The 22,334-nt window shown below is 34.8% G+C and overlaps 1 protein-coding gene across 2 annotated transcripts; it reads right to left on the bottom strand.

The window, feature by feature from the left end:
* Nucleotides 1-1,009: 1,009 nt before the first annotated feature.
* On the bottom strand, nucleotides 1,010-22,093 carry LOC138310729 (coadhesin-like). 2 transcript variants are annotated; one of them, XM_069252068.1, is made up of 12 exons: nucleotides 21,971-22,093; nucleotides 18,365-18,518; nucleotides 17,725-17,778; nucleotides 16,810-16,935; nucleotides 14,223-14,357; nucleotides 13,119-13,292; nucleotides 11,165-11,338; nucleotides 9,959-10,132; nucleotides 6,161-6,340; nucleotides 4,045-4,214; nucleotides 3,405-3,548; nucleotides 1,010-1,374 (listed from the first exon to the last, which is right to left on the bottom strand). In XM_069252068.1, the coding sequence occupies exons 2-12, from the start codon at nucleotides 18,486-18,488 to the stop codon at nucleotides 1,246-1,248; spliced, it is 1,584 nt and encodes a 527-aa protein (XP_069108169.1). In that variant the 5' UTR covers nucleotides 18,489-18,518; nucleotides 21,971-22,093; the 3' UTR covers nucleotides 1,010-1,245. The 2 variants fall into 2 exon arrangements, with proteins under 2 accessions (XP_069108169.1, XP_069108170.1); XM_069252069.1 differs by lacking the exon at nucleotides 16,810-16,935.
* Nucleotides 22,094-22,334: the final 241 nt, after the last annotated feature.

The raw sequence follows: 22,334 nt of genomic DNA on the forward strand, positions 1-22,334 counted from the left end.
AATAAAGACAGTATGTACAGTAACGCATTCTTCGGAGGACGAAGGTCATGTTCGGAAAATATCTAATGTTTAGTAAGAAACAATAATAAAAATACATGACATAATTTTGATATGAAATAATTTTGAAAAAAACCCAACATATGTTATGAAAATTAACATTTCTCTCCTTTTAGAATTTATTAAAAAATAAAGTAGTTATCATGCAAGCAATCGTTCCCTCGTAAAGTTGACAGTTCTTTCTCACCAAAGAAATATGGCGTCGGGATTTTTTTTTCTGAGAAAGGTATGATTACTATGCGTATATATAAACATGTGGTTCGTTGTTGATTCATGATTACTGGCAAATAATTAATTGGTTTTCCCCGAACACAGTTTGGTTTGGGCAACTGCGTGGCGTAAATGTATAAAAACAACTCACACCCGCATGGATATGCTATGATAAGACCTTATCTAGAGGTTTGTTTTTTTGTAATTTTGTTATTTATAAATATGGAGTACATGTGTCTGACTTACAAAGTGTACATAACTTAAAATGACCTCAATATTCCATTAATCAAATTAAGTGAATTATTATTATTTGAAGAACAAATAAAAAAATATATTCAATAATAGCGAAAGAGTTTAATGAAATATAGATACATGTATTTTAATTAAGTTATTTCTCAGTTTAAAACAAAAATAAGGTCGTCAAATTATACAATGTAGATACATGTATTTTAATCGAATTATTAAATTTATATCATTTAAAAAAAGTAAGATCGTCAAAATATATCGCGATACAATATGAATCCTATGGTGACATATTTTATTATTTATTTTTAATTATTCTATGTGTGTATCAGACCTGTTTTATCGAGCAAGTAACATGACAAGTTCTCATTAAAACTGCATTGTTATTAAGTATACGGTTGAAAAAAATTATAATAAGCCGTAGTTCTTGTTTTTCATGGAACGAGCGAGGAGAATGATAATAACACTTAGCATATGTAAAAGTAAAACAAACAATTGATGTTATTTAATGATATATTACAGCTTAGACACGTGTAAACCATATTCTGTATTTGCATATTACAGAGTTATCTGCCCTTGCGGGTAGGTATTGATTGTGACGTCATGTGTTTGCGAGCGTAACGTCATACATTTCGGAGAAAACGACCTGAATTGCGCTCACAAAATAATGGCGTAACAATCGATACCTACCCGCAAGGGAGCTAACTCTGTAATATGCAAAGACGAATATCAATATTAAACCCACTTTATGAAGTGGTAGTCAGCTGGGTTGTTTGGTATGACGCCGGTGGACGTGTGATTGTAAGAGGCCGGTAAAGGGATTTCAATTATCTCAGCAACACCTCCACAGATTCTTGTTGCAATCTGCAAAAAAATATAATGCCATTAACCAAGAAAACATTGAAACTAATCGTCAGTGATTGTTTTGGATTAATACGTTTTACATCCTATTAACAGCTATGGTCATTTAAGGGCGGTGGAGGAAAGCCAAAGATCCGGAATAAAAACACCGACAAGCGGGCATAATCTGGTAGCTGTCCCAAATGGTGTTCGAATTCGCAACCCAGAGGTGGAGGGATAGTAGTAATATGTTTGAGAAATCTTAGCCGCTCAGCCACCTTATCCCTTGGAGAACATGGATAGACGTAAATTAACGCTTGGATAAAGACAGATGTTTACATGATTTATGTACATCGTTTATAGAATATGACATACAATTAATTATTAGATATAAACGTAACAATTGAAATTTCATTTGCCGGTTATTGGCTATTGGATTTCAAGTTTAAAATAATGCATATTTTCTGTAAAGAAAACATTAGTTTATTCATAGTTTGCACTGTAGACAAACTATATAAATATAAATGCGGTAACGACATAACGGTCATTTGATGTACAATGTAATTTTTTTCATCTCGTGCTAAAGCCAATACTGACTTTGTATGATACTACTCTTCGCCTACCGCTACCACTTTAGTATTTGCATATGACAGAGTTATCTTCCCTTGCTAGTAGGTAATAATTGTGACGTCATGTGTTTGCGAGCGTAACGTCATAATTTTCGGAGAAAACGACGTGAATTGCGCCCATAAAATAATGACGTCATAATAGATATCTACCTGCAATGGAGTTAACTCTGTAATATGTTATGACGGAATATCTATTCCGGTTTTTGCTTATTACAGCGGGTAACTATCCCTTTTGACTTCATTTTATATGAGGGAAAATCCTTTTTTCTACGAAATATATGACGTTACGCTCGCAATCACATGACGTCAAAATTAATAGCTACCCGCGTGGGAAGATAAGAGATCTCGAGTGTAATTCGCCACTCATTGATTGTTGGAATATTTGATATATCAACCTTGTGATGTCACCATCGAAGGTAGATACAACATTTTGAACTATGATATATTCCAGCTAAAACGTCAGGGAATATAGAAAACTTATGCACTTATCTGATTTAATTCTCATACATATATATTTTGTAGTAGAGTCAAAATATAAACATTTTGTGTACAGACCTTCAACTAATCGCTTATAGGGATCAACCAACTAAATAAAAAAAGACCTTCGAAATGGCCCCTGTGTATACAAGATTGAGCCCAGGATAGAATTTTAACCCGGCCGCTGATTGGCTGGCTAATTATAAATTTCAAAAGTAAAAATGTTTTCTGACAGGTAATTATTCCTAGATAACCATGATATGAATTTGGAAATTCATATTGCGATTTAGGTTCAAAATTTCAACTTTGATAATGAATAGGTAAAAGCATTAGAATTTCAGGATTTTTTTGTGCAAAATGCGCCTGATTTCAATAAAGCTACCCTGGTTGGAGTTTGAGCAGAAGGACCCAAACTTTTTTTTCTATTTAGTGTTATATGAGAACCTAGACTTTAGTTATATAACACAATAGCTTACTAATATTTCCTTTGTTTTAATAATACAGTACAAAACTTTAACAAAGTTAACACTGTGGTCTATGTAAAATTATTTAGTTGGTTGCTCTCTATACTACTGTTTGGCTGGTGAAGATATTTATTAATTGGACTAATGTACCACGTGGTACCCTATCACGTTTGGGCAGCACTAGAATCTCCTATTTGCAATTTAACCACTGAAATGACGTTAGCGCGGGATATCATGTCTTGACGTCATTTCATCATTAATAGACACAACAGTCCCGTACAAACGTTATCAGGCATCACGTGGTACGTGATTAAGTCCCATTGGCATGCATATCACAGATTGGAAACATAAACATTTTGTGTATTCAAAGCATATTGATTATAGAAATTGAAAACAGATCTTAAATAAATTACTCATACTTTGTTGAAGCTAGGATGTCGCAAGGAGATATTAATTTCATTTTGTTACTATTTTAAAATTTTACCCTGAATCCTGTGTTATTTGCATTGCACCCAACAAATATTCCAGCAAATCTGGTCAGTTGCATCCCATAAGTGCCCCCAGAGAAAGTTCCAACAGGGACATACAGATGATTCGGCAATGAGGACAGTGGACAGATATTGAGAACCTTAAAAAATGCATTATCAGAATGTGGTAAGTATGACAATATACTGTATATTATGTTTTATTCGCGTGCAGTTCAATTTGGTATATATCACAGGCGAGTAAACTATTAATAACCGTGAAAAAAAATCGAGCTTCTAAACGCAAATCATTTTATTAAGTCTCTACAAATGACAAAACGTGAAAATTATTTGTGGGGAGAAGTAGCTTTTTTACAGTATATGGCAACCAGTAATCAAGTTTTGCTTAAAGATTTAAAGTTTATTTTTCATTAACGGAAGATATAACCATGAAATAAAGACATTCAAGAAAAGATAGTTGTTCTCCCGTAATTAATGCACAAGAAGTATACAAAAAATGAAAACAATAATTGAAATTCTGATATTACCATGTCGCTGGTTATTCTTTCGGGTCGACATTTTTATCGATTTTGGCTTATTTATTTATTAATTTATTAATAAATATCGTTATTTGACTTAAAGAGAACTTGCATCGCTTACCTGATCCCCTCTTTGCCATTTCGAGACATCATCAGGCGCGCTACAGTGCTGTTTTACGAAGTCCTCCGTCTCTGTGACCCAGTTGTTCAAACACGTGACCTGGGATGTGATGTTGATTTCTGCCAGAGCGTGAAGGACAGACAATTTGTCGCAATGATGAAGGGTTCCGCCTTCGAGAAATCAACAGAAAAATGTTAAGAACAGACATTTTGTTGTAGGAATATTTACTTTTCCATTTTCTCTTTGCTATGTGACCTTACCAACTGCGAAATCGTTTACACTTGCGTAAACGCAGTGGTTGCCGCGCAAGAATACAAGCACGGGAACACTGACTTCCGCAATAGTGTGAATGCGTATCCGATTAGGCCTATTGTACCTGTATGACAAATCTTAAATATATTAAATGCATGAATGTAATGTAAATCTTATTATATATCAGCAAATGAAATATCAAACAAGCATTGCATAAATGGGATGAAAAAAGATAAAGTTAATGCGAAACTAAATTTTGTGCACTCTCTGAATTTGACAACATTTCCTGCCAAATTGAAGCCAGCTGTTCCGGGATTTCATCAATTGATCAGCTGTTTCAACAATTGTAGAAAATTGAGAAAAAAAACACCAGAGTTTTATTTTATCTAAACACTTAATTTAAATGAAATGGTCAGTCGAAATGTAATTATATTGAATGATTTTTTTTATTTTGTTGTTTATTGGTGTGTAAACTGCATTTTTTTGTATAGATATATCAACATAACGCACTCACGCGCGTCATTTTAAATATCTGTATAAAAATGTAGTTTACACAACAGTAAACAACAAACAATCAAAATAATTCCTTAAATGAACTTTAACTCTTTCAAGAAATTAACAAAGACTGCATGGCTACATTATTTGTGATCCTCAATATACATCGATTTCAGATTTTGTCCAACGAAAAATACAGTTTTGTTCTGTATGTTTAAGGTCGTAGACATCATTCCACAGGTTAGTTTTATTCATGGGGTCAATGTAGTATTCAACTTGGGATTTTTAACCGAGTGATCTTTAAGTATCACACATTTGTGTATATGACTAATGCAATAAATTGTGATTCTTTGTAGCTATATTTTGGTCAGCCATTACCAACACTGCCTTTATTGACACCTGTTTTATCCGACACGTTTACTCAGTTCCACAGAGTGTCAGTCAAGCTTCATCGTGTAAATATCGGTATCAAAGGTCAACCACCTTTCCAAAACGGAGTTTGATTGTTAAAATGGGAATGTAAAACCGAAATTTTAGCTTACCATTAACACTATACATATAATCATATCTAAACAACTTGATCAAAATAAATTAAATGACAATGTTCAATAGTATAATAAGCATAGGTATGGTATGTGTGTCCCGTCGTCTTCCTAATTACCGCGATTAGAAATTAGTTGATTATAACTGCTTCAGACAGCAAGACAGCGAAATGGATCTTCACAGTCACACTTTCATTTGTTTAATGATTAACCTATTACTTTCCTTAGATTATGAGATGATAAACTTAATGGAACACGAGGTAAATTGCGTAAAACCTAATCAACCAGAACAACAGATACGATCATTTACGGTGTGTAATTCGCCATCAAAATTATTCTCCCGCCCTGTTTATCCATGCAAAACAGCCATTCAGAAAAAGCGCGCCGTTGACTATAGCTTAATCCTGCCCTTTTCTCTATGACATCACAAAAATAGTTCCTATATCTCAGTTATTTTATTCAGGTCAAATAGCAATAACACATTTACAAAAATAAATCTGTTTTGTTATATGTCTCCGATTGTTTCGTACATGTTATTTGTAAATATTGACTCGTGATTTTGTGAAATGCCAAAAGAAGTCCGCCAATGTATACATATATCCAAACGCACTGAATCGGGTCACGTTCTGTACTCAAGTTATTTGGAAATAAACAGATCTTCCCTAACTTAGTTTATCGATACATAAACAGTGGCAATTGTAAATTATAGCTGTTATAAACTCATCTTAGGCCATCGGTATCAATTTTCATTTGTTACTCTAGTTTTAAGAAGGTTTTAGATTTTGATTTTGAAAGGTAGTGAGCCTTTGATAAATATGAAAACTTACTCGTACAATTAGTGCCATTGCACGCTTCCATGTCGAATTGTATTCCAGGGCAATAGTCGCCACCATGTTGTGGGACCGGACTATCACAGATTCTCATCCTTTTTCGTTGGCCGCCGGTGCCACAGTCCACTGAACAGGAAGACCAACCAAACCATGCACTCCAGCCTCCATTTACTGCAACTTTGATCAAAGTAAAATAATGTTAAGGAAGTAATATTCAGATGTCTAAGTCCCATTGAAGTCTCGTTTTGACATAGATAAAAAATAATGAGATTTTCAAACATAATCTATCAATATCTGTAGTAAGTTGCCAGATTTTTTTTTTATACCGGGATTTTAAGAAATGGCCCATTTGATGGCCATTTTGAAATTGTGTCTCTTTGTTGTTTGTTTGAGTTTTACGGCCGATCCACAACTAAGGTCATTTAGGGCCAAAATTCAAGGCAGGCAATAATACTTTATTAGGATATAAAAACAAAACTATTTCTTATAAGATCAGGATAAGAAAAAAGGCCAGTAAAAACTAAAAACACAAGTTGTAAATGTTAATTTGCCATTTCAAAACGTTCAAATTTTGTTAAAAATACCGCTCTCATTGAGATAGTTGATAATACGATTACATCGAACAATGTGTTCATGTCGGAGACATCGTAATACTTATCTCTTATGTGTTTAAAATCAATACAGTGCACTAAATATGTTCCACTGTAAGAGGATAATCACATGCATGGCATGTAAGGGGATCATCCCCTCTTAATAGATAGGAATGTGTAAAATATGAGTGTCCAGTTCGGAGCCGAGAGAGAACAAGTTCCTCTCTGCGGTCTCTCCGACTGGACAGTTTCGGATTAATTGTAGGTTGTATTTTGAACAGGTTATTGTTTTTATGTTGACCACCTTTGTTGCTAATGGTGCTTAATGACTGACTGAATTGAAGGTTTGGTGTCGGTGTAAGGTAGTTTCAAATCTGTTCGTGCTAGGCAATGAGCAGTCTTAGCTGCTTTATCGGCCTTTTCATTCCCCTTTATACCCACATGGCAGGGAATCTGGAGATAAGTAATTTGAGTTTTAGAAGATATTCGAAATGTTCGGATCAAAAGAGTTTGGATTTAATGGGTTTCTATTGTTTCTTGATTTCACAGCCTGAGGAACCAAAAGAGTGTCGGAACAGATGATTGCCTTTTCCAATGCGGTGTTCTCCGATATATTCAAGCGCCAGACTGATAGCACATGCGTCTGCAAAGATAATGTAAGCAACATCCTAGGAGTCGGAGAGATGAGCAGTGATCAGATGTACAGCATGCTGTCGCAACATTATCACCATCTTTTGAGCCGTCAGTGTAGATCTTAACATGGTCAGGGAAAGCTCTAATGCACTCCCGAATGTAGGATTTGTGTTCTAAATTGATAAATTGATATCAGTCAGATATGTCGGAATTTATATTTAGTTCCTGCAAAAAAAATTGAAATTCGGATGCCAAATGTTGGTATAAGCTATCGATTTTGTGTAAATATTTCTTGATGTTGTGGATTGAAAACAAGCTTAAATACGGGATTTTTGGGATTGGACTTCAGTTGAGCAGCATACTTTAAGGTTAATTTCTTTCGTCGATCGTCTAGAGATGCCTCATTAGCTTCAACACCGAGACTCTTCACATGTGTTGTTCGAAAAGCTCCAAGTGTGAGACGCAGTCACTGATTCTGGATAGAGTCAAGCATCTGTAGATAAGAGCTGCAAGCCGATCCATAGACAATCGAGCCGTAGTCAATTTTAGATCTAATAAGTACCCGGTAGATACGCAGAAGCATTCCGCGGTATGCACCCCAATACGAATGGGAAAGAACACGTAGAATTTCCAGCGCCTTCGAGCACTTAGCCTTCAGATGTTTGATTTGTGGAACAAAGGACAGTTTCGAATCAAATATTAGTCCAAGAAATTTAGTTTGTTCAACTACTGGCATTTTAATTCTATTGAATGTGAGGTCTGGATCATTGTGTGGTTTTCGTTTTTGACAGAAGTGCATACAGACAGTTTTTTTATCTTGAAAATCTAAAGCCATTTTTGTCATCCCACTTTTGTAATTTGCCTAAACATTGTTGTAGTTGTAGCGTGCATACTTTTTGATCTGAAACAGATCAAGAAATCATCCACAAATAAAGACCCTTCTGTAGATTGACCAAGATATTTGGTTATGCTGTTAATTTTTTAATCCAAAAAGTGTGACAGACAGGATACCACCCTGAGGGACACCAAAGTTGAACCCGTACAAACTTTGAAATGCCTGTCAGATACAAAAATTGAAATAGACTTCAGCAAATTACCACGTAGACCGATATAATGGAGATCGTTCATGATTCCATATTGCCATGTGGTGTCGTATGTCTTTACAAGGTCAAAGACTACGACCACAATTTGTTCTCTCTTGGCAAAGGCTTCTCGCATAAATGTTTCTAGTCTAAATAAGTGGTCTACCGTTCCCCTGCGGTTTCTAAAGCCGCTTTGCAAAGAACTTAAAATATTGTTCGATTCCAGGAACCAAACTAATTTTGTATTTATCATACGTTCTAGAGTTTTACAAATGCAGCTCGTCAATGGAACGGGACGATAGTTAGTGGCATCAGTAGCATCTGATTGTGTCTCTTTTCGCTTTGAGTAGAGTCACATTTTTACTATCTCTTTAATAAATGGTTTTTACTTAAATCATCACTGCGCAAGCATTTTTAGCTGTATCGAACTATTTTTTCTGTAACTCTTTACTAGGTTCGTGGTTATTAAAATATTGAGCATTAATGCGTAAAATGTCACTTTATTTTTACATTGAATTTTAATTTGATCACTTTTTATTTTTACTAATACTTAACACTTTAGAAATACCAAATATTTAAATGGGGAAAAACGGACCCCACCCAATGTTCTGCCTGATTTAGAAAGATAAACCCTTTTCCTATTGGTATGCAAAATATTGACAAATGTTAAATGCACTTCTACCTGCATGTCCTATAACGTTGATCAAAGTACAATAGTGTTAAATATGTGCATATTGAGATCATCCAATGAACAAATACGGTGTCTTTGTAGCAAAGAGTGTATGACGTCATAACACTTTACGTACAATCTCTTCGGTCTATGGAAAAATAACCTCAAAGTTCTAACCAATAGAAATGAGTGTAACATATGAAATTAAATTATAAGATACATGAAGTTACTACAATAAGGTTTTTTTTCTCGGAATTTTTTTCAACCCATATCTAAAAAACAATAAATCAATTTATACTTACTTACTGATGAAAGATTAAGTTGCACCATCGCTAGGTTTTTTTGTAACCGTTTTTACGTTTTCTGTTCGTAAAATCTTACCTCCATAGCCGGTTTAAAGGTTTCGGCTCATAAACTTGACGAAAATTGGCTCGGAATATTAGTTACTCAAGGCAATATTGAATGTTACTTGAAATCAATTAAAATAACGTGAAAAATCTGCGTTACAAGAATTCACCTGGCATTTACTAGTTTATTCATGTTTATATAGTAGTACGGCAATAAATGAATGTAAAAATATATATTTATACACTTTTTGTTTTTAAAAGATTAGTCCTATTAACATCCAGGATCATTTAAGGACGTGTAAGGTTTATTATTGGAGGAAAGAGGTGGTACCCGGGAAAAAACCCCATCGACCAGTAGTCATTATTGGGTAACTGCTCTCATGGGATTCGAACTTACAACCCATAGGCGGAGGGTTTGCGGTAATATGTTGGGAAGTCTTAACCACTCGAACATCTACACTATAAATACTCACCTGTACATGTATTATTGGTATGACATGCTTGATGCTGAGAATTTTGGCCGTAACAATGATTTCCACCGTTCGCAGGTGCAGGATTATCACAGTGACGAAAGCGTGTTTTTTGTCCTTTCCCACAGGTGGTGGAGCATGCTGACCATCCCATCCATGCTCCCCAATGACCGTGAACTGTGGTAAAAATAGAAAGTATCGGCACCCTTAAATTCATAAATATAGCTGATTTTTCTAAAACACGGTGGCAGATCGGTTAATGTGAATAAAGATAGTTGAGCACGCTGACCATCCCATCCATTCTACCCAATTACCGTGTGAGTAGGAGACATACAGTATATTAGTATATTCGATGTATATATCATTATTCTATAGCGTGAGTGAAAATTATGTACTATGATAACGCATGTCCTATAACGTTGATCAAAGTACAATAGTGTTAAATATGTGCATATTGAGATCATCCAATGAACAAATACGGTGTCTTGTCCTTTCAAAGTTCTGACGTCATAACACTTTACGTACAATCTCTTCGGTCTATGGAAAAATAACCTCAAAGTTCTAACCAATAGAAATGAGTGTAACATATGAAATTAAATTATAAGATACATGAAGTTACTACAATAAGGTTTTTTTTCTCGGAATTTTTTTCAACCCATATCTAAAAAACAATAAATCAATTTATACTTACTTACTGATGAAAGATTAAGTTGCACCATCGCTAGGTTTTTTTGTAACCGTTTTTACGTTTTCTGTTCGTAAAATCTTACCTCCATAGCCGGTTTAAAGGTTTCGGCTCATAAACTTGACGAAAATTGGCTCGGAATATTAGTTACTCAAGGCAATATTGAATGTTACTTGAAATCAATTAAAATAACGTGAAAAATCTGCGTTACAAGAATTCACCTGGCATTTACTAGTTTATTCATGTTTATATAGTAGTACGGCAATAAATGAATGTAAAAATATATATTTATACACTTTTTGTTTTTAAAAGATTAGTCCTATTAACATCCAGGATCATTTAAGGACGTGTAAGGTTTATCATTGGAGGAAAGAGGTGGTACCCGGGAAAAAACCCCATCGACCAGTAGTCATTATTGGGTAACTGCTCTCATGGGATTCGAACTTACAACCCATAGGCGGAGGGTTTGCGGTAATATGTTGGGAAGTCTTAACCACTCGAACATCTACACTATAAATACTCACCTGTACATGTATTATTGGTATGACATGCTTGATGCTGAGAATTTTGGCCGTAACAATGATTTCCACCGTTCGCAGGTGCAGGATTATCACAGTGACGAAAGCGTGTTTTTTGTCCTTTCCCACAGGTGGTGGAGCATGCTGACCATCCCATCCATGCTCCCCAATGACCGTGAACTGTGGTAAAAATAGAAAGTATCGGCACCCTTAAATTCATAAATATAGCTGATTTTTCTAAAACACGGTGGCAGATCGGTTAATGTGAATACAGATAGTTGAGCACACTGACCATCCCATCCATTCTACCCAATTACCGTGTGAGTAGGAGACATACAGTATATTAGTATATTCGATGTATATATCATTATTCTATAGCGTGAGTGAAAATTATGTACTATGATAGTGAAATAATTCAGGTAATGTCAATGAAAATAATATCTGAACTAAAACAAGTAATATAAGTACACCATGCTAGGAGATCAGCTTTAAGTAGTTTATACAACTCAAAAGAAAATTGTTATGCATTTAGATAATTGATTTACCCTCAAACGAAATAGATATGTACCTTCTCCCATACTTGACAGGGTTATCCCGCGGTTGGTAGGGAAAATATAACTCTGTTATTTACCGGAATAGGAAAAAGACAGCCCACACTGGCTTGGCAATTGTTTCTGAATTTTTCTTTTCAATATCGGAGAAAATAATATGGGGCTGTCACGTTGATAAAATTATTTCATTCCTCGTGAAAGACTTTTGCCGCCAATCCACGGCAAGTCTCGGGTTGACCTGCTAAAATGTTTGACCATTTGACAAACCCAAGAAATATTTTGTTAGTCACATCTAAAAGATTTTCCTCATAGATTTTCCTGATAGCATAGTGAGAATCTTTTACTATTTGTACTGAAAAATTATGTTTTTTTTTTTTATTAATTATCCTCATAGATTTTCCATTTACATGGTCATGTAAGGACGGCCTCCCATGTATTGTTGCGTGTATGTTGTACGAGGTGCGTGTTTTAAGAGACAGCGGTATATTCATGTTGTGTCTTCTTGTACAGTGGAACTATTGCCCTTTTTATAGTGCTATATCACTGAAGCATACCGCCGAAGACACCAAGCAACACACCCCACCCGGTCACATTATACTGACAACTGAAAAATTATACTATTGGACCAAAATGAAAGCCTTGTAATTGAGCTTGCAGGTTAGCAGACTTTATATAAAATACTACTTCCAAAGTGTTACCTTCAAAATATAACACACTATTTTGTTTCATTTACTGTAACGGTGGTTTGTACGCTGTATGGCCATTGGCGCTTATTTAGCTTAAGCTTTTCATCATTGGTTTTACGATCATACTAACATTCAACAATTTCACAATTTCTACTTATGACTAACAAAATTAGCATATACCGTTATTTCCTGCGTATTACCCGTACCGGAGTAAAGATCGCGGGAAGCAAAATCAACCATTTCCTATAATTCTGTAAAATAAATTACAGATAACTCGCACCTGCAGATTGCCCGCGGGTTATAGTTCGATGTACATATACTCCTTGAAAGTACAGTTTATTGTTGATAGTACATAAATGTAGTATTACATTTGTACTTATAAAAGTACTCGAGTCTATATATGGTATATACGTATTGTGATTTCATTTTGAAAGGGAATTAGGTTTATTCAAAGACATGTAAAATTATCGATTTTATGTTTGGTAATAGATTCATAAAAATGGTCATGTGAAAAAAAGCCATAGTAAGTTGGTTACTTGAGGTTTTTTCTTCCAAATATGCTAGTAGTTTCCACAGTTAGTCCGCAGGCAATACCCAACATATTACGGTAGACGCAGAGTGCAAAACCAACACACTGCAAATGGTTTAAAGACTAATATCTACCAGTGGACAAAAACTGTGTTATCAATAATCAATAGTAAATTTAATTAATTAAATGCAAACCAGGACAATCTCCATTGGTGCATGCTTCTTTCTCGAATGTATGGCCATGACAACTATGGCCTCCATGTTGAGGGGCAGGGTTGTTACAAACCCTGGTTCGGTGCCGATGACTAGGTCCGCAAGTCGCTAAACAGGCACTCCAGCTCGACCAGGCGCTCCACCCTCCGTTCACGCCTAGATACAGAGTGTTCGGAATTAGCATAGTACAGAGTTATCTGCCCTTATGGGTAGGTATTGATAATTACGTTACTTTTCTATGACCGTTACGTCCCAATTTGTTGCAATGAAAATAACATATTCTTCGACCATAAGATAATGACGTCACAATCAGCACTTACTCACAAGGGAGAAAACTCTGTAATATGTAAACATGGGATATAGTTAAAGGTGCTACATTGCCAATGAATGTTCAATAAATGATCTTTTAAAACAATAATATTTTCAATATATCTAATGCATACCCCCTCTCTCCTTCAAACACTCCCCTCTCTTCCATCCCCTTGTCTCAATTTTACCCTTCAAAGCGAATGCTTTTGTTTATATGTGAATAAAATGTCTCCTTGTTTATATAGTTGCTGTTCACTTGTATCTAGAAAATGCTAAAATAAGTTTGAAACCGTGTACCCAATATATATGTACATTTCAGATATATGTAAAATATTTTGAAATCCAATCTCAGTTTCATTGATGCTCTGGCAATATCCCATTAGGGCCATGTTCTACTCATAAATGGAAGTTCGCCATCTATCTTCATCGGAAAAATTCGACCAAATATGTATATACTGATATTTTGTGCTCTTTGGGCGAAATGACAATACATACAAAAAATGTATTCTGACACATGTTGTCCGTCAAGACCAAGAAGAGGTATTAATAAGATTGGTATATGTAAAAGGTCACCAGAACGTGACCCCTAACGGGATGTTGCCAGATCATCCGTGAAACGAAATGACAATAAAAAATTGCATCTTTATCAGATTAGACTTCTTCCTTAGCAAATTATTCAATATCATTTCACATAATACAAAAGCTTTTTAGAGGAGTGATTATTTCGTTTTTAAGCCTTTTCATTAATTATTTTAATCAGATTCGAAGCAGCCGTACTTAAAACTGGACAAGCATGCGTATTGCAGACTTGCTGATCCTCCGACATGTGTTGTTGTGGACAGTTTGTGATGCAGTGTCTGAACTGTGTTCCCCCACCACAAGTGGCAGTGCATGCTGACCATTCGGAATATACTGAAGATATAATACCACATAGCACATCCTTGAGCAGACTCTATATTTCACCCAACAATGCATTTTTAATGTCTACATTAACTTTGTTAAATATTGCATCCCTTTGTTTTAACACAATAATACAAAACTGATATTCTGCCAACAACTCATAATCTCAAGCAAAATGAATTTTTAAACAAATTCAATTTCGAAAGATTTTTTTTGCAAATTATCTAACCCTTTTATAGCTTATCTCTTCTAATTATTCGCCATTTGGTAAGCATAAAAATGGTATACTAAATGAAGCAAGTCTTCGCGATTTTGGACAAGCAAAAGCATTTAAACACTCAAAAACTGTTGTGATACTAAATTTAAGACGAAATGTTCGATTTTTTTCTGTTTGCGTTCGGGGTTACAGTGAAACAGAGAAATAAAACCAATTAAATTGACTATATATATTACTGTATATAAACTACACCGTTGTATTTCTAAAAACTTCTAGACAGATGTTGTCTTTCCTCTGACTGTATAGCTTTTTGCATAGCTACCAATACAATAAAGCCTCGTGACGTCACAGTGGCAATACAATTACTTTTTTCGATATAATTTTTAGTTGTTTTTTTTCAGGAACTTGACTTGATACAAACAATGAGATTTGCGTCGAAAATATCACGCAATTTTTATGTATGGAGAATTGACTTGCAGTCGCGGTTTTTTATCTAATTTATTTCAAAATGGCGGGAAATCATGGTAGTCAATTTAAATCGTTGAGGTAGGAGAACAAATACTCTTTCATACGTGGATATGAATGATATGGATGTTCTACCCTCTTGATCACAAAATATTGTAAATCCCTCTTCAAGTTTCGGGTTTTACAACATGTTGTGACCCTCGGGTAGAATATCCCTATCCTTCATATCCACGTGTGAAAGAGTCTTAACATGATACAAGACTCTTTCATATGTACAATTGTATACATGAAAAATAGAATCTACCCGGGGGTCACACGTCTAGTAAAACCCTCGACAAGCCTCTGGTTTTACTAGATTTTGGGATATCAGGGGTAAAGTATACCTAACATACACCCATATAATTATGTAGGAATAATTTTGTCTCTTACCTCGATATCTAATTTAAATTTTACAATGACTATATATCCTACCATTTTGAAAGAAGTTTTGAAGAAATCCGTGAATCCGAAAATTGTGTATTATTAAACAAGCAAATTGTTTGCATATTAAATAGTAAAGCAAGTCTAGCTTGTAATATGATTTTAAACGTTTTAAGGAGAAAATAGTGACGACACGACGTTATGTTGCATTTGTAGCCATACAATCTTATACCACACGAACGTAAGATAAACCATTTTACTACATAATTTGTTTACACTAATCTATATATGACGAGATATGATATTTTTAGCTATTATCCCGACCATTCAAACTTTTTTTTATTGCACAGTTCGAATTTGTATTGCACGCTTTCATGGAAACGTTGTATTGCACGGTTCGAGATGTTATATTGCACGGCTTTTTTTAACTTCTCGCCGTTGTTGTCTAGCTTTGTAGAAAACCTCTGATGAATCGCGCGTAACAGTGAGTTACGTTATTATGACATCACAAACATTCACGTTCAGTTTCGCGTTAGCTTTACAGATCTCGGATCAAGATCGCCATAGACGTTGCTCTCTGTGCTTAACAGTTGGTTTTATCAATTAGAGGACGAACACGACGAATGTATAGGATGAAAAGGCTGCATACAGGTGTAATAATTTAAAAGAATGCAATACGACATGAAAAGCAGAGTAATGCCATGAAGTATGTCGACTAGACGCCAATTTTCAATATGATTTGAAGCTTTCCCGTACGGTACGGTGGTGAAGATTTTGATCTGTGATTTCGAAATTCATTAAATATCATTAAAAAAACTGGTGATTAATTGATAATGTAATAAAATAAATATTTCATAGGTTACTGTGCTCTATTTCATATGCCTCGTGTAATATTACATTTTTTATTACCATCACCTCGGGTTGAATATCATTTACTAGAGCACAGTAACCCATGAAATATTTGTATAATATTACACCGATTGTTATGAGATAAATGCATGTACCATCTTAACACCACAGATATTCCATCCGCGAAATAAGTTTAAGCCTTCTGCAAACCACGAAAGAAAAACTCTCACGAATAATTCATGTTATTCAGTACGTGGACACAGGTTCAATATGCAATGTTGAGATACCGCATAGCCTGTTTGTTTCACGGGTCAAAATTTTCGCGATTTGAACTGAAAACAATGAATTAAATTAAGTTATAGCGGGTGTACATTTTCGGCATATGGCTTTAAGGATCGACATAACTCACCCATATCTCAATAGTTCGCGGATCAAATTTTCGCGACCATAGCAATGTACCGCAAAATCGTGAAAATATCATTCCCGCGAAACCAACCGGCTATACGGTATTACTTGGACAAGCCTGATTGTTGCAGTGCCTTTTTATCGTCAGTTGATGTTGATGACACCCCGTGATACAATGTCTCATTTGTAGTCCTCTATCACAACTTTTTGAACAGGCTGTCCAGTCTGTGTACACTGTAGGCAACGAAAGCAAGAAGCGACATATGCAAAACTGTAAAAACAATCAAGCAAAATGCCCGATGATGTTAATATGAGAATGGAAAATATGACAATATGCCTAGAAAAATGCTAACAATATCCTTTAAGGATTTAAAATCAAAATACAAAATTTCAATTCAAGGTATACCAGCTTTGCATATTACAGATTTAGCTCCCTTGCGGGTAGGTATCAATTGTTACGTCATTATTTTGTCAGCGCATTTCACGTCGTTTTCTTTGAAAATTATTATGTTACGCTCGCAAACACGTGACGTCACAATCGATACCTACCCACAAGGGCAGATTACTCTGTAGTAGGCAAATACAGAATTCATTTCTATAAGACATAAGTGCAAAATGAATAATAAGCGTTACTACAACAAAAACAGAAAAAAACGATGTTAGATATGCATGTATGTGTGTTAATGCAAAATATGCATTGTCATATCTAATAAACTTTACAGCAAAAGCGCATATTCGCATTTGAACCATAAAACACCGACAGCAAAAGGAAAAAAAATGCAATTCTGCATTCCCCGTGTAAGCAATGCATTATATACTATTAACTAAAAATACAAAATACGCTTAAACTCACTGATTTAGGAAATTTAGACATAGATTTGGGAAAAAATAGCAAGGAATACAATTGGGAATGGGGGCCGAATTTTGATTTTTCTTTTATTACTTTTTCGATATATATTATAATTAGACTAATAAGGCTATATATGGAACAAGACAACGGATTACTAAATATAGGGTACTTGCCAGCAGTGACTGCCGTAGTCGTAGGACAGCATCCCGAATGGCATCCCGAACAATCTAAAGAAAGATGAAATTTACACGTGAACAATTGAAACAGAAAGCGAAGTGTACATTTACCATGGAATATTTGGTGTACATATATATAATGAACTAACATGCTAACCACGTACGATCCTATCCACAAAATATATTAAAACAATAAACATTTCAAATAGTGGCAAAACGGTTATTTTGAATATCAACTAAACGTTTTTTTTTTGTTTAAATAAATAATTTTTACATCGTTTTATTTTCGAATTTCGTTTCTTTGTCAAAAATATCTTGATGAGAGAAAAATCGAGTTTTTTTAATTATCCGCTAATACCTTGTGCCTATTTCTAACCTTTAAAATATGAATGTAATTATGATGCAGTATTATTATTAAGTTTAAACAATATACTATTCAATTAACCTCTGATATTTAAAGCTCGATTCGAAAACACCCCGATAATTAATATTTCAAATGAATTGAATTTAACGCAAAGATGTATCTCTAAAAAAAAAAGAAAAAAAATCGCAGTATATAATTATGTTCTTATACGTGTCGCCATGTCTAATTGTTCGAATTTATGCTGAAGATGCATCAAACATTATGAGCTCTTACCATGGGTACCTTGGTTTCCCGGGCAACAGTGGGCAATGCAGGGATGACTGCAATGCGTGTGCCCGTACCCTTCAGTGACCATGGTAACCATTGATAAACACAGCAGTAGCCATGACCAATACATTGTTGTTCTCCGTGAAGATGTCAAAGCTCACTGAAATAGATACAACATTAAAGCATTAAAGCCTTACGTAAACCCACATGTATATTGCCAGGTGGACCTCCATCATTATGACGTCATGACCGGTTAGTGCATTTATTACTGCAGTGGAATCCGTTTGATATCATTATCGAACAAAATAAAGTCTTTGATATATAACTGGATCGTTCTAATCACCCTTTTATTAGTTTTAAATAATTTTTGCTGTCTTCTGGAATTTTTCTATATACACGTTATTTCTTTTGATTATCTATATATTTACTGCAACAGTCGGTCTAGTCAACCTGTTTTTGATCTACATATAACGGAGGTATGTATTTTTTAGTTGTTGTTCGTTCAATTTCAATATGGCGGTCATCTGTAATCGAGAATGTTTGACCAAATTAACTCCTTGCTCAAATGACCAATCATTTCATGTGTTATATGGTCTTTTTGCTTTCATTTTCTGGACTTGTATAGACCCTAAACCCATATTCTGATACCTCTTTCTCATATTTGATAATCGTATAAAATGTATCAATTTTTGGTTTCTGTTACAAATTGTCCATTTACGAAACTATAATGACATCGTCAATTCATTTCAGCACTGTTTATTTTAGTGAGTCATAACGGTTCTAAAAAAAGGCTCATTTATTCGTTAAGATGTGGCAAGTTGCACGTAAACATTCTCTGTGTAAGAAATATTAAGAAATACTTCTCGACCTCCTAAATCTATATTCTGTACATCATTATAATTGATCAATATCCATTTAACCATAACTAACCACGTGATCAAAATCACGTTTTAACCACGTGTTTCCAATCTTTTCTCGGTTGACATCTCGCAAGATTTTTTTTTTATTCTCGAAATGGCGGGCTTTAAAAACAAAACCATAATAAAAAGAATATATGGATTGGTAGTTTTGCAAATTGTCATTTGTGAGTGTAATACCCCAGCGTACATATTCTGACCTTGTCTTTCAATCTTTATGTGTTATCCACACGCCATGTTACTTTTTTCAAGATACGTTAATAACGGATCGTCGATCTGGTTTAGTATACTTTTGTATCCACTATCCACTAATCGTTAAAACTTTTCAATGTAAAATCGTTAAAACAAATGCCGGTGTAACGTTGAAAATGAACCTACGTTGAAAATTGACCTCTGGTCAGTTTTCAACGTTGAAAACGGACACCGAATGCCGTTGAAAATTGAACATGCCGTTGAAAATTGACAGTGTCTAGGGTCAAATCTCAACGGCAGGTCTGTTGAAAAATGACCGTTGAAAAATGACCATGGCAAACTATCAACGGATGGTCTGTTGAAATATGACCCTAGTACATTCACATATATAACTGTTGCACAAACATAATTCTCGAATTCTGTTATCTGTTATTCTGTTATAAGCGACTCTTCTGTGCTGGTATTTAACTTACGTAATCACCTCGATTTGAATTGAAATTTGGTATTGTTATCATCATAACAAATACCTCATTTAAATATTGTAGGTGCTTATATGTTTATTATGGAGAATACGGCACTAAAAAACTTTCATTTTTTCTATAGTCTTTTTGTTCGTCCGTGTAGATAATGTTAATTTGATTGTTCTCAAGGAATTGCTATATAACACTGAGGTAAAATAGTAAATAAAAAGGATTTGTTGTTATCAATGATTTTTTATGATTATATTTTCGACGATTTTACGTTTGTCAGATATTCAGTAACTGTTAATATATATTTATTCCCTGCAACACAAGAATGCATGTATTATATATCTGCGTATGGATCAGTTATGTTGTGTTCTGCGTATGGTTGTGTTGTGTTGTTTTGTGACTGTGTGTTGTTTGTTGTGTGGTGTTGTTGTGTGTTGTTTTGTTGTTGTGTGATATTGTGTTGTTATGTTTTGTGGTGATGTGTTGTTGTGTGTTGTGCTGTGTTGTTATGTGTGGTTGTGTCATGTTATTGTGTTGTGTGTCATTGGTGTGTTGTTGTGTTGTGTGTTCTGTGTGGCTGTGTTTTGTGTTTTGTTGTGTTATTGTGTATTGTGTTGTTGTTCCGTGTTTGTGTAATGTGTTGTTACGTGATGTTTTTGTGATGTGTTGTTGTATTATGTTGTGTGATGTTGTGTTGTGGTGTGGTTGTGTTATGTGTTGTTGTGTTGGTTGTGTTTTTGTGTGATGTTTTGTTGTGATTTTGTGTTGTGTTGTGTTGTGTTGTGTGATGTTGTGTTATTTTGTTGTGTTTTGTTGTGTGGTGTGATGTGTTGTTGTGTGGTGTTGTTTTGTGTAGTGTTGTTGTGATGTTGGTGTGTTGCTGTGCTGTGTGATGTTGTGTGGTTTCGTGGTGTTATGGTGTTCTGTTGTGTTGCTATTTAAAAACGAGTCCTTATGGGGTCACTTTTCAACGGGGTCTATTTTCAACGGGTCGGTGTAAAAAGTGCGCTGAAAGTTCAGTTTTCAACGGTTTTCGGGGTCATTTTTCAAAGTTGAAAAATGACCTGAGGTCAGTTTTCAACGGGGGTCCATTTTCAACATTACACCGGCCGGGGTTCGATACCCGGCATGGACGTGAAAAGTTCAGTGGTCACCTGCCCGATCTCGTGGGTTTTCTCCGGGCACTCCGGTTTCCTCCCACACTAACCCCCCCCCCCCCGCGCTTACAACCGGGCCATCGAGAGTGATTTATATAAGTTGTGTAACTTGTTTCTCAATCGATGTCAAATAAATAAAGTTTATATTTATATTATATCTGGCCTTTTACCGAAATATTTGATAATGATAAGATGTCAGTACAAAAACAACATAAAATCAGTTGTGTGGTACTACGAAAAACATCACAAGCGAGCAGAACCTTTAAACAAAGTACTTAGATACGGAAGTTTGAACCTACGTAGTTTACAAAGCCCCTTACTTTTGTAACTTAGCAGAACGCAGTTGTACACCAGTGATACAATTGATCCACCTTTGTGACCTTAAGTGTTATGAAAGACTATCCAATTAAATTATCGTCACTTTATCAATAATTAACAAAGGCCATTTGATGTATATATTTTATCTAAGTTGTAAATCTGAATGATCTTAAGATTGTATTTAAAAAAATAATTTTGGGATTATCTTTGCGCTATTACAATTATGTATAAGTGCTAGATTTAGAAGGTTTATAAGCATCATGCTTAATTCAAACGACTGAAATCGGGTACATTGCTGGAATATTATCGGTTATTTAACTTTTAGTATTAGCTGTTGTTTGTTAATGAAGAATCAAATGATAATACCGATAGCAATGAACTACAACCACAGTCAATGATTTAATCAAATTAACCTGAAAGCATTTAGCATGAAACAGAAAAATACAAAACTATTTTTCTCCTTTTAAAAAAATATTTAAAGACAATATTATGCAAAGTTTAGCTATTACATGTATATATATAAAGATATTTAAAACATTAACACGTGAAAAAACTTACCATGCTCGAACAATGCTTCTGTCTTCACTAATGGCTAGCTGCGCTTATCAGCGGTCAGACTTCCAGCCTAACGATAGCAGATAAGGACTCTAACCCTAAACCAGAACAGTGCCTATATACAAATATTATAGCCTAAACAAAATTAATTTAGAATTTATTAAGGTTTTGTAACTGAAACAATTTCATCGCATGTCCTTAAGTACTGTAAGCACGATAAGGATATCGGAAATATGCCATTCGAAATGGGATAAAAAAGAAGACAATAGCATGTGAATATTTTCCCACAACTCGTATGACCTGATAGGTGCTTTTGTACCTGGTTACCTTATTAAATATAGGATCAGCAATAAGCGTTTTATCTTTT

The sequence above is a fragment of the Argopecten irradians genome, chromosome 16 (assembly GCF_041381155.1).
Source record: "Argopecten irradians isolate NY chromosome 16, Ai_NY, whole genome shotgun sequence".
In the NCBI taxonomy this organism is placed as follows: Eukaryota; Metazoa; Mollusca; class Bivalvia; order Pectinida; family Pectinidae; genus Argopecten; species Argopecten irradians.